A 16,459-nucleotide genomic window follows, 5' to 3' on the forward strand; every position below is an offset into this window, starting at 1 on the left:
AACCCTTCGGCTACTGGTATAAGGACGATTTAGCCTCAAGGGGCATCCACCAATATTTCTGGGGTTTCCGGTATAGCCAAGAGTTCCACTTCCATCCGACAGCCATTATTCACAGTCCGATTAGCAACATGAAGCACGAAAATGGAGCTGAAGTTAAAAGATCATGCCAAGGACCAGATTGTTTCACAAGTTGCCATTTCACAAGCTAATGAAAAGCCTAATCGTGATCAGACGGGTTCAGTCAATGTGTTTCGCCTCATTTGATCTCCACAGGACTGTTTACCTTCATGCCACCAAAGCCCGCTCAAACCTGATTGGTTAATACTGCTCGTACTACAAACGGAAACCAGAACGCTTCCAATACCAAAGACCTGTCCTGTTGCCTCCAGAGTCTGCATTCATATGCATATGTCTGTTTATAGAGATGTAAGTTCTGCCAATAAAAAAGAATTGATCACAAATGAAAACTATGATGGTATCAGACTGATAACTCAAAATGCCTCTCCCTACATGATGCTACACAGGGTAGCTGTAGTATTTGTACTGGTAGAGAGATCAGAGGGGGTTGGGGGGTAAAGTGGCTCCAAGGTCAAGGCAAGATTTCCTTTGATGGCAAAAGGAGGAAGTGCTGCTACTTACCACCTCGAGAAATGTGCGATGTGGCAGAGGTTCAAAACACTAAAGCAGAGCAGAAACAAACCTGCTTGACGTGACAAACGTTATGAAACACCTTTCTGATCTCCAGCTCCCAAAATGTACAGTATCCTGTTGCAGTTTCAGTCAGAAGACCTCAGTACAAATGGATAAAACAAGCATTTGGTCTTATATAACATTTTATATTAGCATAACTGGCAAAAGGTGTTGCAGGGCAGAGATGCCAGCTAGGACCTCTTGCTCATCGCGCTGGGGTCCAAAGGGCCCCTGTCTCTGTCCACATGTTAATCTTTACAGGGCACTCAAGGAAGTGGCGTTGACAGCCTAGATTTGAGGTCAGGAGGGGGCCAGGGGTCAAGCACTTCCTGCTGACATGAAAGCACACCTTGCTCTTGGTATCTGTCGTCCGCCCCCCTGACCATCTGTACCTACATAATCTGGGGCTCATCGGGCCCAAACAAAAGCCATGTGTTAATTACCTTTGAAGGTGTAATGACTTCAGGGCTGCAGCCGATCTTCATCTGGTTTCAAAGCGAGGGCCGGAGAACAGGTTACGCTTCAGACACTTTACAGTTGTCCTCTCCTCTACCTGCCCACCGTGCTTTCGTTTTATAGGGACAACCATGCCTTTTTGGCTTCCCTAAGACTTGAATACTTCCCCGTATCAAATCCAGAGATAAACAAACCGCTTCCCTCTTGGTTTTGTGGACTCCTAAATAAGTAAATTGAGGAGAAAGTTCTGACACATGTGAATTAGGCCTACACCTGTCCTCCAGATGTGGGCGCATTCACTTTCATGGAATGTCATTTTATTCTCCTGGCTTAATTGTTCTTGCAGTCCTCACTTTAGGAATATTACTTGATGGTAGTATTTAGTTCTACTTTTTCTTTAATTTGCATCCATCATTTTATCAGTTTACAGACCTACAGGGAAGAGAAAAATGTAGAATTACTCATTGATTGACTAATAATCTATTTTTATTGCATTCTTTGCTCTTTTTCCAGGAGTGTCCAAAAGGAGCCCCCTTCCTCTAATTCCAGTGATGGAATTATTAATAAATCAAAACCAGATAGACATAGCGAAAGGTGCTGGTAGCAATCTGCTCATTAGTCATCACAAAAACAAGATGATGTGTCCCGGTGACGGCTCTTCTTGCACCCTTTGTGAGTAAAGCCTGAGTAACACTTTCTTCATCCCACAAATGACCACCTTCTTCCTGCCGCAAGAGAAAGGGAAGTGGGTGCCATATATTCCCAAACGGATACGTTACCTTGTTTTGAATAAATGTTTCCACTGGACGACCGCAGGTGACCTCATGAGCAAAGACGAGATCTTTGTGGGAAGACACCCGGATTGCAATGGCTTAGGTGGTACTTAAGTAGTACTTTACCTCGGTTAAATCAACTTCAATGTATCTCAGTCAATGTTTCTAATTAGATCACACGATGATAATTATACCTAATGGTGTATGCATCTGAATACATCAAAGAGCAGCGCAGCCACATGAGTTATGTACCGTCATTCTCTACATCCTTTCTGCTGAGAATAAACAAACACGCTCTCTAATCCTTTGAAACTGTTTTTTTTTTTTCTTTTGAAAATCCTTAACTCTAGTCTCCAGTCATAGGACGGTCAGGGGCCCGCAGACACCTCTTGATCCTCGGGGCATCCACAGGAGAGTCTGTATGATGTGGGGAGGAGTGGACGTCTGCTCCGGACCTACAGGTGAAGAGAGAAAGCGCTCCTGTGAAGTTAGATATAAATATCCACCTCACACGGTATTTTCCTCAGTTTCCTCCGAAAGCAAACACTTTAGATTCTACCTTGTAATTTATCACTTCCCTCTCTTCCCTGTGGAGAGAAAATCAAGGGAGGGGAAATGTTGAGTTGAAAGATTGCTGTGTGTGTACAGTTGCTTTAATTTTCCATGTTTCATTTCGCCTCTTCATGTTGCCAATTAATATTTTTTGAGCTTCATCTGGTTTCACTAGTATCACAAAGTACACTTTTATTAAAGAATCTTCAGAAATGCCTGACAGAATCTCAAGGCAAATACCTCACACTACTAACAGCTAGTGTACAGTTAGTTACTGTATGTATGCCACACAAGCTTATATGTGTCTCAGATGTGTTTTTATTTTATTTTGAGGGGTGTAAAGGCGTGGGATGATGATTTGAGATTCTTGGGAGAAAATTCCCAGGCCTGGAAGAGCCTGTGGAAAGTAATCAAGTAGAAGAGTGATGTCATTCTGATGAAAGGCAGCCTGTCAGACAGTTGGCGACTATGGGTGCTCTTTGGCGTGGGCCACAGCCCGCTTATACACCAAAATATGACATCAAAGCAGGTACCAGGCCAGGCCAAGAGGCTGGCACTGATCATTGTCTTATTTGATTACAGTAGTCTCATCTTCTTGCTGAGAGGATAAAATAAAACGGCTGCTTGGTGTTAAGAGAGTGTCAAAAATAATGAGGCACATACCATGTGCTAATAGTGTCCCAGTGGCTCGGTGGATGGAAGCGCATACCGTGTACGTACAACATTATGGGCCGAGTTCCCGGACAGGGATTAAGACTAGTCCTAAACTATGGCAGTTTGTAGTGGATATTTCCAGTGAATGTTGCCTTTAGTATAGGGCTAGTCTTAATCCCTGTCTGAAAAACTGGAGTTTTGACCGGACATCAGATTTAAGTTTAATGCCAACAACTCTTTCTTCTCCGTATTTGTATTCTTCATAAAATCTTTTCAAAAATAAAGGTAATCCTCAACTATTCCTACTTTAAGGTCTACAGTCTCAAAACAGTTTCAAATACAGCTCTCACGTAATTGAATAATGACCATGTTTTACAGCAGGGTGTGGACTTCAAAAGAATTTCTCCATAGAGACAACCAGGTTAAAGGACAGAAAATGAATCATGTGTTGTTGCTCTACTGTCATGACCTGTAATAAGGGCTTTTCCATGTCCTTTGGCAAATCTGTGGCATAAATAAACATTTCCGAGACAAAAGGCCCTGATTCTCCTTCTGTCTCGCTGGAGATGAGAATAAGCGCAGGGGAAGGAGGGCTGCCGCCTCTAGGATGATAATAATAGCAGGTTTTGAATGGTAATTGGTCTCTGCTCCCTCCTCTGTCGCTACCTGGCAGAGGGCATTGCAAGGGTGATTCAGGCTCGAGGCATGAATGGAAAACTCCTCTGGGAGGAAGGCTGCGCACTCCCGCACTGGTACCTCCAAGGCCAGCCGGTTCCACCTCACTCATCCTCCTGTACGAATACACAATGCCACATGCCGGCAACCACGCATGTACCCCTCGCCCTGACACACACACACACACACACACACACACACACACACACACACACACACACACACACACACACGCACACATCCATCTTGCTTAGTATGAATGACATGACAGAACTGTTTACAGGCAACAGCAGCTAGTTTGTGACCATCATTCAGGTGAAAGATCAACAACAAACAGCTGACCTGTCAACTGAACTATTTGATTAGCCCTTGGTGCCAGAGAGACCCCTAATGCAAGCAGTCCTATCTTGAAAGAGTTCATTTTTATCAAACAGGGCATCATCTGTAACCAATAGACGGCCTCCTCTTACGAAATGAGAGCCTGCTCGACAGATGTCTCCTGCCTCTCTTACTCTTTCTTACTCCCCATTTACATCCGCATCTTAGATGGCACCTCTTGACTTAAGTCAGGATCAAGGTTGTTTACCGATTCTCTGGGTAATATCAGGAACATGTGGTGGGGGCACATGAAAGGAACTCTACAGTGTGTTAACACCCAAAACCTCTGTACATGTTTGTTTGTGGTTTTAAACAATAGTTTCAACATGAAATTAAGGGGACCTGCTTCCGGGGGTTTGCCTCAAGGTGACAGAACAGAAGCTAAAGTGTTTTCACAGGGGCGGATGGGCTAAAACGTCAAAGCTCTCTAACATTGAAGTCAGATCAACCTGTTGATGAAGCTGTCATTAAAATTGCAGGCAAAAGTCTATACATTTGCATGGATAATATCAATATTCAGTTTTCTTTTTTAGGTGCAGTATAGTGAATCTACTCTTGAGACGAGTCGGGTGTTTAAATAAAAGGAAAGCAGAGAAATGCAACAGGAGAAATTACTACAATATTCACTAAACCTCTAAAGGTTTCAACAATTTTTCAACTAATTTGTAACACCTGAGTCGTATTCCATGCATTTCCAGTTCCCTTATTCGTCCTGGCTTTCAGCAGATCTCCACACTTAAACACTTTGTGGCATAATACCACTAAGTCTCAGGCTTTGCTGTTGTGACCTTCATGGGATTTAGTGCTACAGTTGAGTCCCACAATCCCTAACCTGATATCATATGTTTTATGCTGGTGCTGACAAGTGCTAGCGCTCTGTATAGGAGAGGGTGGCAATTCAAGGGAATTTAAAGAAACTCTTCTATGAAATATAAAAGTTTTATAGATGGTGATCTCTCCTTTGTTCTTCCAATGAGGACCTCCACCTGTTTCTGATGATGTGAGCCAGAGCTTGTCCCTTTCAAGAGCCTGATCCCTCCTGATCTCTTTGATGTAACCTGACCTAACAGTTCCAACTAGCAGGATTTGATGATCACGGATGGACCCTCGACAACAGCATGTGCAAATCAAAACTAACAGGCATGGGGAGACGGACGATGGGGATGTGTGAGCAGAACTGGCAGGCTGCGCAGAGAGAGCGCTCACAGAGCTATGATGTGTCTAAACGCCAGGCAGGCAACGGTCACATGATCAATGCTGCCAGCCCAGACTTAAGCAGTAAAACCTGTGGATCTGTGAGGGCACATGCAACTGATCGGAGATGAAAGACAGGCTTTGACTTTCACAGGAGGCCTGGAGTCAGGGTGGGGGCTACAGGGGCACTTCTGAGGGACTGCCATCAGAACAGCTGGGTCGTTTTCAAATGACCTAATTCTAGGATTAATCCATTCGGACTTGCATGGTTAAAATTTGTGTCTGCGCTACACGCAGACGATGGGAGGCAAAGAAAAAGGGAGAGAGAATTACCAGTGAAAGCCAGAAAGGCTTAGCACTTGGAGTTCAAACAAGGTGCACAGTAGAGAAACAAACCACTGTGCACCAACAGTAGCAACGCTAACCAGTGTTTCTGTCTCCAGCCTCATACTGTTAGGGAAATGTAACACAGAATCTACACATTTAGATCCCTCGAAGCAGGAGCATCTGCGGCTCACACTTCTCACTCACTTAGGTCGGGGGACGTTTCGACACACCGCCGGGGCATCCCTTCATGGTAGCGTGTGTGTCAGAGGCCAGCATCCATCTGCAAGTGATTTAAGGGTTACATTTTTGGGGATGACGTGTGATAAAACAGGGAGGTATGGGTCAAAGTGACTAGACTCAATCTGTGACAGAGCCTCTCCTCCTAGGCCCTACCACATGTTTTAATCTATACAAGCATCTGTTTGAAGTTCCCAATGAATACCATCAGTCCTGCTGGTGACTTCATATCCATCTTACCTGGCTCAGAACAGTTCGACACCCTTTAGGCACACCGATTAACCATGGGGCGAGAGGTTATTTTTCTTAGAGGATGTGAAGCAGTTTTAACAGCATATATGTTGTTGTGCTCGGGATGTACGTGAGCATCTTCTAAAATGTCCACATGTGGTCTATCTGTCTGAGTTTCTATCATCGCTTTTACAGAAAACTCACACAAACTATATCTGATATCTGAATAAACAGGGATACCCCAATCTCTCTCTAACCTCACTGCCAAATATAATACTGCATCAATATGAGAGTATCAATAAGCTACAAGTCTTTGTATTACAGCAACTTTACAATAGCTCAGGCACTGTTGACATGACAACAAAGCTGAGAATAGCCCGTTTAAGATACTCCAGAGTCAGAAGGTTGTTGCTTTCATATATGTACAGGTAGATTATAAATGCCCGGTCCCTTAAAATGAAATTGAAATAGAATGTCAGTCTGTTTCACATGGGAAGAATGACCTCAATCAAAGACAAAAGTCACCACGAAGTGTCACCTTGATGCGTAATCACTGTTATTCTTATGCAATCACTGCGGGCTACACTTTTAACTTAAATGTGTCCTTAAAATGAGAGGTTGTTCGAGGGAAGCCTACCTCAACCGTAACGAGGCATTCCTGTGTTAAAAAGCTGGCTCCCCATCAGGATGCTCTGCTCGACTTAAAATATACAGTAGACCAGGAAAGTTTGGAAGAGACTGAAGTGGGAGGGAGGAGGCGAGGCGAGGGGGGAGAAAGAGTGATGGTTGCTTTGATCTTGGAGGCCCCGTCTGGATAAAAAAAAAAAAAACAAGTGTCCAAGTCCCTTTTTCTAAACCTTAAGAAAACATGAGCAACTCAACTAGTCAGAACTTCTTAAAAGGAAGTGTGTGTGGGGTTCTTTGTGTGGTGGAGGATGATACGATACCTTAAAAAATAAGTGAACTAATAATAATAACAACAATAATGTTCTCTTATTTAACCAAGTAAAGTCTGTTGAGATTAATATTTATTTTCCTGGCCAAATATTGTTGGAACTCTGCACAAGTTTTGTTTTTCCCCCACTTGATTTTCAGGCAAGTGTGTAACAAGATGCGTATTCTCACTTCATAAATTTGTGGTGGAATGGGAAATGGGCATTTCAAGGCCAATAAAAGCCACCACATCAAATAAAACATCGTGGATCAAAAGAACCAACGCATGGACATTTTTTTCCCTCTATAAATTAAAAAGGGGGGGTAGTCTGCCACGCTTGATCATGCCCTGAGTCCTGCCCCGCGCCTGCGATTGGCTGGATGCACACACAAGGGGGGAAAGTTTGAATAAAATACAAGAGCATGGCACGAATGTTGTCGTTCAAGCTTGTGCGCTTGGTCCAGCAGCGCTTGAGTTGTACTAGATAGATGGGCAAATACTTGTAGGCGCACTCTTTGGAAGTTTGAAATATATCCAGAGAATTCAGCTGATGACTGTGATTTATCTAAAAGGACTTTAAATTTAGTTAACATTAAATGCAGGCGTTTCTGAGAGCAGATGACAAAAGTTGAAGGCGTCTTTTAAATCGTGCGTAATTTTCGTTTCTTTCTCAGTTCCATCAGTAAAGGTTTGTGTATTCCCTGACGAGACGTTGCATTTGGAGGAAGGACATCTAACACCGGGATAAGATGACAGCGATCAGGATGGTTTCATCAGTGCTGCTGCTGGTGCTGATGCAGTCCGGAGCTTTTTGCGCACGGAGGTTCCGTGGTGGCCGCAACCCACAACCACGCCGCTCACCACCTCCTCCCACATACCGGGCGGATCGGGGGGATACCACCGAGAGCTTCCCTCTGGATTTCACCGCCGTGGAGGAGAACATGGATAACTTCATGACACAAGTGAAGAACCTTGCGCAGTCCCTCTACCCGTGCTCGGCGCAGAAGCTCGACTACGACATGAAGCTGAACTTTTTGGAGAATACATCAGTCACCTGCAACGATGGGAGTCCCGCGGGGTATGTACCAAGTGAGAATACACATGTACAGTGTGATAAATCGTGATTCCCATGCGGTTGGATCACCGGCAGGTCAGAGCAGGGTCAGCTGTGCAGCAGTGCACCCTGGAGCTAGTAGGAATTGTTAAATTGCTTCAGCAGAGCGCAGCCCGGCCTGTTGGTTGTCCTGCTACCCGAAGAAACCCACATGTATCTGACTTGAGGTGGAAAGTGTGCGCAAAAGACACAAGTTATTCTTATCTGCGCTTGTTTTGTTTTTTTTGCAAATGATTGAAATTAAAATTGGTTTTCGATTCCTGAAACATTAACATGCCAAACAAGAAATAGAAAATATATAAATGAAAAAATAAACAAAATAAAAGGGGGGATTTCCAAAAGAGAGCAATGTCCTAGGACAGAATGACGGGATGAGATAAACAGCTGCTTTGCGTCAGCGAAGCGTGAAATTTGCGGATAGCCACATGGCCTATGCTTCATTTCCTTTGCTTCAAATTAGAATGCAGGATTTGCTCTGCAGAAAGATTAGATTTAAGTTTTCAGACCCCCGCCCATCTCTCGCTGTCCGTCTCTCTCTGATGATAAAACCAAGTGCGCACATTGCTCAATTATGACTTTTACCGCCCTTTGACACTATGCGTTTTCTATTTGGCTACTGTACACTGTTTGCAGTCAATAGCACCTTTTTTTGTCTATGGTCCATGAGGTAAACAATGGATTACTACATTTGTTTGTCATGATATCCACTGTTTTAAGCAGAAATCCAGTTGGCAGTAAGAAAGCCTGCATGAATTCTCTATATTAAAGTGGGATAAGCCAGGGCACTAAAAGCATATCAGACAGATGCACTGTCTCTTATAATATGTATAATACACAAACAATGCTTCATACAGACTCTCTTTTATGTTCCATTTGCAGGGATTCAAATTAATCGCTTTAGGTTTAACTGATGTTTGTACAAATAATACTGATATGCTAATTAACTTATGGCAGGTAGGGATGGATCAAATAAAACGCAGTAGTAAAAGGTATAATATTTCATATTCTACATTGTCTTTAAAGCCACAATGGATTTCCCTTGTGTCTCAAACTGTCAACATATTATTCTGCATCACAAGAATAAAGTTTTCAAACATCCTACAAACTGAAATATTTAAATTGCATGCCCTTAATTTACTAGCCATTGAAAAGCACTGCTGAATCATTATCATGTTGTGTAGTTGAATTATTTTCCAGCATTATATAAATGTTTTACTGTTAATGTTGCTTGTTGCACATCAGGAGGCTTTGATGTCTGTGCATAAGAACCTCTCAGGGACCAGTTCAGTGATGGGCAGACTCGACTGAAAGGTTTTTTTCTATACATGTCTCTTTATGGATTTACTATCCTGTCTAATTCCTGTAAAACCTCCAAAGTGCCTGATGGAGAGAGCTGTCTGCTAGCGTGGTAAAGCTCTTAACTCTTTAGAGACGCAGCTAGGGACAGTTACTGGCAGATGGCCGTTTTATTCACTTGTCAGTCAGTTGAGATGCTAATCCATCAGCTGCTAAGAGTATTTTTCAGAGAGGTATTGTTACAGTTACAGATAAACAAGGATGCAATAAGTAAAATAATTCACTGTGTGGTGCATCCTCTGGAGTTGCACTTGTTAGAGTGAGTGGGTTGATGCAGCGCCTTTCCCCTCTTGGCTCGTTCAGCTTGCCAAGCCCGCCTTCACTTTGTTGTTTGGAAGTAGTAAGTAGAGTGCACTGTCCTCAGCCTACATCATTGACTAGTAAAAGACATTAAACTACAGCCAAAGTATGATTCAGAGTCTGAGCAAACAGCTCAGAGCTTCAGCCAAGTCTGTTTTCTTTAAAGTCACTGAAGTGTTTTTGGCAATCCTTTGAGTTTAGTCATTGGTAAAGTCGGGTTGATACTGATTGAATAAAACAAATCTCATAGCATCACAGAAGCACATTTGGAACATCTTGATTCTGTGGCTAAAGCTACTTTACACGCCTTTTTTCTTTCTTTCTGGTATCAATATTAAATAAAAAATCCTGTTGAAAAAAAGGATGATGACATGAGAACATCCAGCAGCATGGGAGAATCATGTTAGCATTGCCCTCTTCTGGGCTGTCAACATACAGCACACATCTTATATTCAAACGTGTATTAACTTCTTTTTAAAGCCTGATCCTGGCACAAAGAAATCCCTTTATGGTATGTGTGGGACTCTACACATGTTAAATGTAATTGTGTTATCTCTTATCATATCATTCCCACGGGCCGGATGCCTTGATTTTATCCATGTCGTGTGATAACGAGTGATGAGCCTATGATGGTACATTACCTACTCTTGCTGCATTAAACATCTACTGGCATCGACAGTACAAACAGGATAGGGGACAGTCTATCTCCTGTTTGATCACCATATCAGTTTCCTAAACGCAAACTATACACACAACCTCATTGTTCTCTCCTGTGTACTCGCCAAATTTATGTTGGCGGAATTTCATTTTTGCTGCTGTATGTCACATTTCAGAGATAGGAATCGACAAAGTAACAGGACGTCCTCGTTCAGATTAACGCAATGATTTCGTACGTGTTTGTACTTCATGATTGGATATCTACACCGATGGTAGAAACAGTGAGGGTATTACTTTTTAGTGTTCATCTCATCTTTCTTTAGCACCATATCACAACTGTGGAATGTGGTTGTATCTATCTGTCGTTTAGCTATATTGTTATGCATGGTGAGGAATCATATTCACGTATATTCAAGCATTATTAACAAGTCTGCTATGGTGTGCTGATTTGATATTCTTTGGTCCCTTGTAGGTACTACCTGAAAGAATCTCGAGGCAGCAGACGGTGGTTGATATTCCTAGAGGGTCAGTATTGATTAATTTCTCTATGTTCCTTCCTTTATTCCCAAATTGAGAATGTGTGTGATAAATTCTCGATATTTCTTTTTTCCCGTCCATCTATTTCCAGGCGGCTGGTACTGCTTCAACAAGGAAAACTGTGACAGCCGATATGAGACCATGAGGAGATTGATGAGCTCATCCAAGTGGCCCCAAACTAAAACAGGTCAGCCTCAGCTAGTCTGTACAGCTCAATCACTACTCTCCCATAAGCACCACTGTTGCTCCAGCTGTGGCCTTTAGCAAGTCCTGACCCTCTAACATGGTGAAAAAAAGTAGCCAGATCCCACTGTAATGTCTCAGTAATTAAAAGGATCGAATGTATCTGTCACCCCGTCATAATGTAGCTGTGGTGTAGGGCTACCTGGCGCCCGCTGCTGTAGGAACAGAAATGCCTCCCTCTCTCATTTCAGTGTAATAACTGTAATCCATGTGGTAATGATGATGAGGAAGAAGAGGATGTGTCTGGGAGTGCCAGGATGGCTAATGATACATGTTGATCTGTCTCTGCTGCAGGCACGGGGATCCTGTCTCCGCTGCCTGAGGAAAACCCTCACTGGTGGAACGCCAACATGGTGTAAGTTAACTCGTGTTTTGTGTGTTTTTTGAAGCTCAATTTATAATTACGGCAGTGAACTTTAACTTTATATCGGTTGCGCAGGTTCCTCCCTTACTGCTCCAGCGACGTGTGGAGTGGCGCTACAGCCAAAACAGAGCAGAGTAAGAAAGGACTGAATCATCCAAACAAACATAACATGTGACCCACTTGTGTTATTCTACAGTGCTACTCTCTTTGTTGTGTGCAGGTGGCTATGCCTTCATGGGCTCACTGATTATTCAGGAGGTCGTGAAGGACCTGCTGAACAAAGGTCTGGACAATGCCAAAGTTCTCCTATTGGCAGGAAGCAGGTATGCTCATTCGTGAACATTTTGCATGTGATTTCAAATTTGGCTGGGCGATATGTTCAAAGTCTTCTATACTGGTAGGTGATTTCAAATCTCGATAATGATATGTAATACAATATAGCATGTTTTGTTTGGTCATTCAATAAATAAGTAGCCTATATGAACATCTGTATTTACTCCTGTGTGCATTAAATACTCAACACATGAGTATTTCTCATAATTAAAAGCTTTAGTGCAAAATAAACCTAATAATATCAAGTGAAATTATAGAGAAAAAATATATTATTTCCAGCTATATACTGACTATGTTTACACGAATGCACACAAATACAAAGTAATCAGAGTATGATCGCAGTTTGATTTAACTGGAGTTCAGTTTGTTACACTAATCGCATTTAACTGAGTAATAATATAAAGTGTGACGTAAAAACCAAAAACGCAATCTTCCAATGATATTCCCTCTAAATATTTCACATCTGGACATTATTTGAGTTAGTATGTGTTTGTTATTATCAATTCAGACGACGTAATTGTGTATCAAAGTATCTTTGTATGATTTTACTACGATGACTCCTTTTGAAAGACAATAAAGGATCATATATTTAATTATCGCCCAGCCCTTTACTCAAAATACTTCTACATTCCATTCATATTCCTGTATAGGTATTAATAAGAACATGTCATATTAATGTGCGCAGTGCGGGTGGTACTGGAGTCCTCCTGAACGTGGACCATGTGGCAGAGCTGCTGGAGGGACTGGGGCACACTGGGATACAAGTGCGTGGCCTGTCTGATTCTGGCTGGTTCCTGGACAACAAGCAGTACCACTGCACGGACTGTGTGGACGCCGTCAGCTGCGCCCCTACTGAGACCATCAAGAGAGGCATCAAGTAAGGGAGCCAGTGGAAAGGATCATAAAGAGACAATTTTTTGACTTATTTTTAGTGCAGTGATCTTCAGGTTGCTAACCTAGACATCCTGTCCTGTCTGTGTCCGTCAGGTACTGGGGAGGAGTGGTACCAGAGAGGTGCAGGCAAACCCATGAAGGAGAGGAGTGGAACTGTTTCTTTGGATATAGAGTCTTCCCATCAATAAAAAGTGAGTTCTATACTACGTAAATAGGGTTGGTAATGTTACTTTTGAAATGTAACATGTTACAGGTGACTATTTATCCTGTTAATGTAATAAGTAATTTAAGTATTTTAATTACTTGATCAAAGTAATGTCACTTTTTACGTATGATTACTTTTCTAGCAAATGTTTTAAACTGGGCAATAAAGACATAAACTTAAACCAGCAAGTGTGACAGACTTTTATTAAAGTTTCTTCAATATAACTTACTAATTAAAATTAGAACAGAGCAAAATAATAAGTGTTATATTCTACATATAGGTTATTTTTTATTTTTTACCAAAAAATATATATATTGGGATATAACCCCTTTGTTATCACCAACATATTGACTAGTAACTGTAATTTAATTAAACATTTTTTCTCAGCTACAGTAACTGATTACAATAACATTTATTTTGTCATTTAGTTACGTAACAACGTTACATGTAACTAGTAACTCCCAACACGACTGTAAATGCACGTCCAACATACCTGCGTGTCTGAGCAGATGTTTTCTTACTATAGATCTGCCCTTTAATCTGATATTCATCTTCTTCCATCCTCCCTGCAGGCCCAGTGTTTGTTGTCCAGTGGCTGTTTGATGAGGCCCAGTTAACAGCAGACAACATCCAACTAACAGGCCAGCCTGTGCAGGAAGGCCAGTGGCGCTACATCCAAAATCTGGGCATTGAGCTGAGGAACACACTCAAAGATGTCCCGTAAGACCATGTCTGCTTTTTAGGAAGATAATTTAAGTAGGATTATTGCATTGATTTAAATTGGTTTATGTGTTTTTTTTTCATTTCTATTCTCAGGGCTATGTTTGCTCCAGCATGCCTCTCACATGAAGTTATCACCAGAAAGTGAGTATTCATTTTCAACCCTCCCTTTCCAGTGTATCATTATCAGGAGGCACTAAACTTTGTTTTTGAGACTTTTCTACCTGTGAGCTAACAGCGCCCTCTTGTGTTGTGTTCTAGTTACTGGATCGACGTGCAGGTTAAAGGCACCTCCTTGCCACGAGCTCTGCACTGCTGGGACCGCAGCCTCAACGACAACAGGAACAACAAGGCTCCACCCAAAGGCTGCCCTGTACATCTGATTGACAGCTGCCCGTGGCCGCATTGCAACCCCACCTGCCCCACCATCCGAGACCAGTTCACAGGACAAGAGATGAACGTCATCCAGTTCCTCATGCACATGGGCTTTGATGTGCAGAAGATGGCCCAGCAGCAGGGCATGGACCCCAGCAAGCTACTGGGCATGCTCAGCAGCGGCAGCTAAAGGGACACACGTACACACAGGATCTCCAAGCTAAGCCCAAGCAGGGCTGGCTGGTCTCTCTGGCCGGTCTACCATGCCTGATACCTCCAACTCCACCTTCACAACCCATTCTACCTATAGTCAACTCCCCTCTGACCGCCTGTTTACTTCAGTCCGAGCCTCAGTCCAACACAGGTGCTTAGATTTGTCCCACAATCCCTTTCCTCACACATGGTGACAAATACAGGGGCAACACAACACCGCGACAAGGCACAACTCTCCGCTACTCTCCATTTTAAATTATCTTTTGCTTTGTAAAAGAAAAAATATCACGAATGTAATCCAGTTTTAAGGATGCTCATTGATGTTTTGTTTTTTTTTATATTATATTCATCCTTCTCTATAGATTATTATATTATTAGTCATTGTTTAAACACCACAATGACGTAAGGATGCTGTCTTTGTTAAGTAGTCACTATAGAGTATATAAAAAGGTATCATTTTGTTCAAACTGTTTTATAGTTTCTCAGTACACCAACACCTACATCAAGGCACAAACATGGGCATATGATAAGGTGAGAAAGGCACTGGATCAGAAAGAAAAAATAGTATTTCTCTCTTAAATAATGGCAAGAAGGATGGACAGACACTAATATCCTCTTATCAGCTTGCGGGGTAAGACCAGGTGGGATCAACACACTCTCATAGTTAGGCTACTAAAAATTAAATAAAGCCGCAAACAGACAAATATCAGCTGTTATAAAAGTAGTAAAAGTAGCCCGAAAAAAAAGAACAAAAGACAGACAATGCTCCATAATTTACATTATTGTTGTGATTATAATGGATTAAGAGAAAATATGTAGGTAACTCGTACCTGACAGTGTTGAAGTCTAAGTGGCATACTTTCAGCATTGCTGTGAAGATGTGTCAGTGCTCGGTTTAGTCGTCTGCTGAAGCTGAATTTGGTGCTAAAGTAGATATACATTAACCACAGTGCCATTACATCTCGTCTATACCTTTTTAGCACAGGACACATCATCACAAGAGGAGTGTTCAAACCTGAGACATCGGGTCCACATGCCTGTTAGGTCAGTAGTTCAGCAGACCTCAGATCAATGGAATGAACATTTAAAGGGAGACAAATATTGTGTATTGTATATTTTTTTGAGTATTTGTATAGGTTCTTTCAAGTGTTCACTATTGTAACTCCCTTCTTATATTTCATAATAGAGATCACTTTTTTAATATAATGACAATGTTGTATGTAATGATGTCTTTATAAATGATGTTTTTAAAGGACCTCTATTTTGCATCACACCAGAGAAGGAAAGGTATTACTAATTGTAGTTTTATTCTGTAACATATTTTTTAACAGAAGAAAAAACTCAAGCTACATTGGTAATTTACATATTTATTTTGTTATGTAAATCATATTTATAAGTGCTATTTACACAGAGAAGTGATTCTTTGTAAATTGTAAATACATTGCTGTTTTTTCTCTTTGTGTTGATTGCATGTCTTTGTATCAGACCTAAAAGAAAAGACACATTACATATACTACAAGGTAAATATTGCTGTGCAGTCTTGTTGTTATTATTTGTATTATTATTATTATTATTATTATTATTATTATTATTATTATTATTATTATTATTATCATCAGTAGCATTTTCACAATTCTCCTTTCCATTACTCTCACCGCACAAAACCTTGAGCAGAAGGTAAGGTCAACCACTACCTCAGGCTCCCAACAAAATGTGTCACCATTTTGACGTATCTGATAATAGATATGGGGCTTAGTGTATACAAACAGTCAGTCAAAGGCTTTCTACACCTTATATATTAGCAGCTTTTGTTAAGTTTCAAGAAAATATGTTTAAATTCCAAAAACAGGAAAATATTTCTGAGGAGTACAAGTGAAAATGACCCATGACTTAGAACAACCAGTCTACAATACATCTTCAAACCTCAATGGTCTCATATTAAAGCAAGTCCCTATTTTAACACTCATCCTCTATCAGCTGCCTCTCTGCATAATAGTCGTCTCTGCACTGTTAACATGATCACTCGTATGTTCATCCATGTCTTCTG

At 41.6% G+C, this 16,459-nt stretch overlaps 1 protein-coding gene across 1 annotated transcript; it reads left to right on the forward strand.

Annotated features, from left to right (window-relative positions):
• Positions 1-7,850: 7,850 nt before the first annotated feature.
• notum1a (notum, palmitoleoyl-protein carboxylesterase a) lies at positions 7,851-15,893 on the forward strand. The gene is made up of 11 exons (XM_029438104.1): positions 7,851-8,179; positions 11,001-11,053; positions 11,157-11,252; positions 11,603-11,663; positions 11,748-11,806; positions 11,893-11,995; positions 12,691-12,882; positions 12,993-13,090; positions 13,677-13,824; positions 13,921-13,968; positions 14,086-15,893. Exons 1-11 carry the CDS (start codon positions 7,851-7,853, stop codon positions 14,387-14,389), a joined length of 1,491 nt encoding a protein of 496 aa, XP_029293964.1. The 3' UTR covers positions 14,390-15,893.
• The last annotated feature ends 566 nt before the right edge of the window (positions 15,894-16,459 follow it).

This window comes from Cottoperca gobio, chromosome 8, assembly GCF_900634415.1.
Source record: "Cottoperca gobio chromosome 8, fCotGob3.1, whole genome shotgun sequence".
Taxonomy (NCBI): domain Eukaryota; kingdom Metazoa; phylum Chordata; class Actinopteri; order Perciformes; family Bovichtidae; genus Cottoperca; species Cottoperca gobio.

Excerpts from the sequence above, each read along its gene's own strand:
- notum1a (XM_029438104.1), top strand. The coding sequence starts at position 7,851 with ATGACAGCGATCAGGATGGTTTCATCAGTGCTGCTGCTGGTGCTGATG. Across the intron at positions 11,054-11,156 it reads GTGGTTGATATTCCTAGAGG|GCGGCTGGTACTGCTTCAAC; the intron begins GTCAGTATTGAT and ends ATCTATTTCCAG. Across the intron at positions 11,807-11,892 it reads TACAGCCAAAACAGAGCAGA|GTGGCTATGCCTTCATGGGC; the intron begins GTAAGAAAGGAC and ends TGTTGTGTGCAG.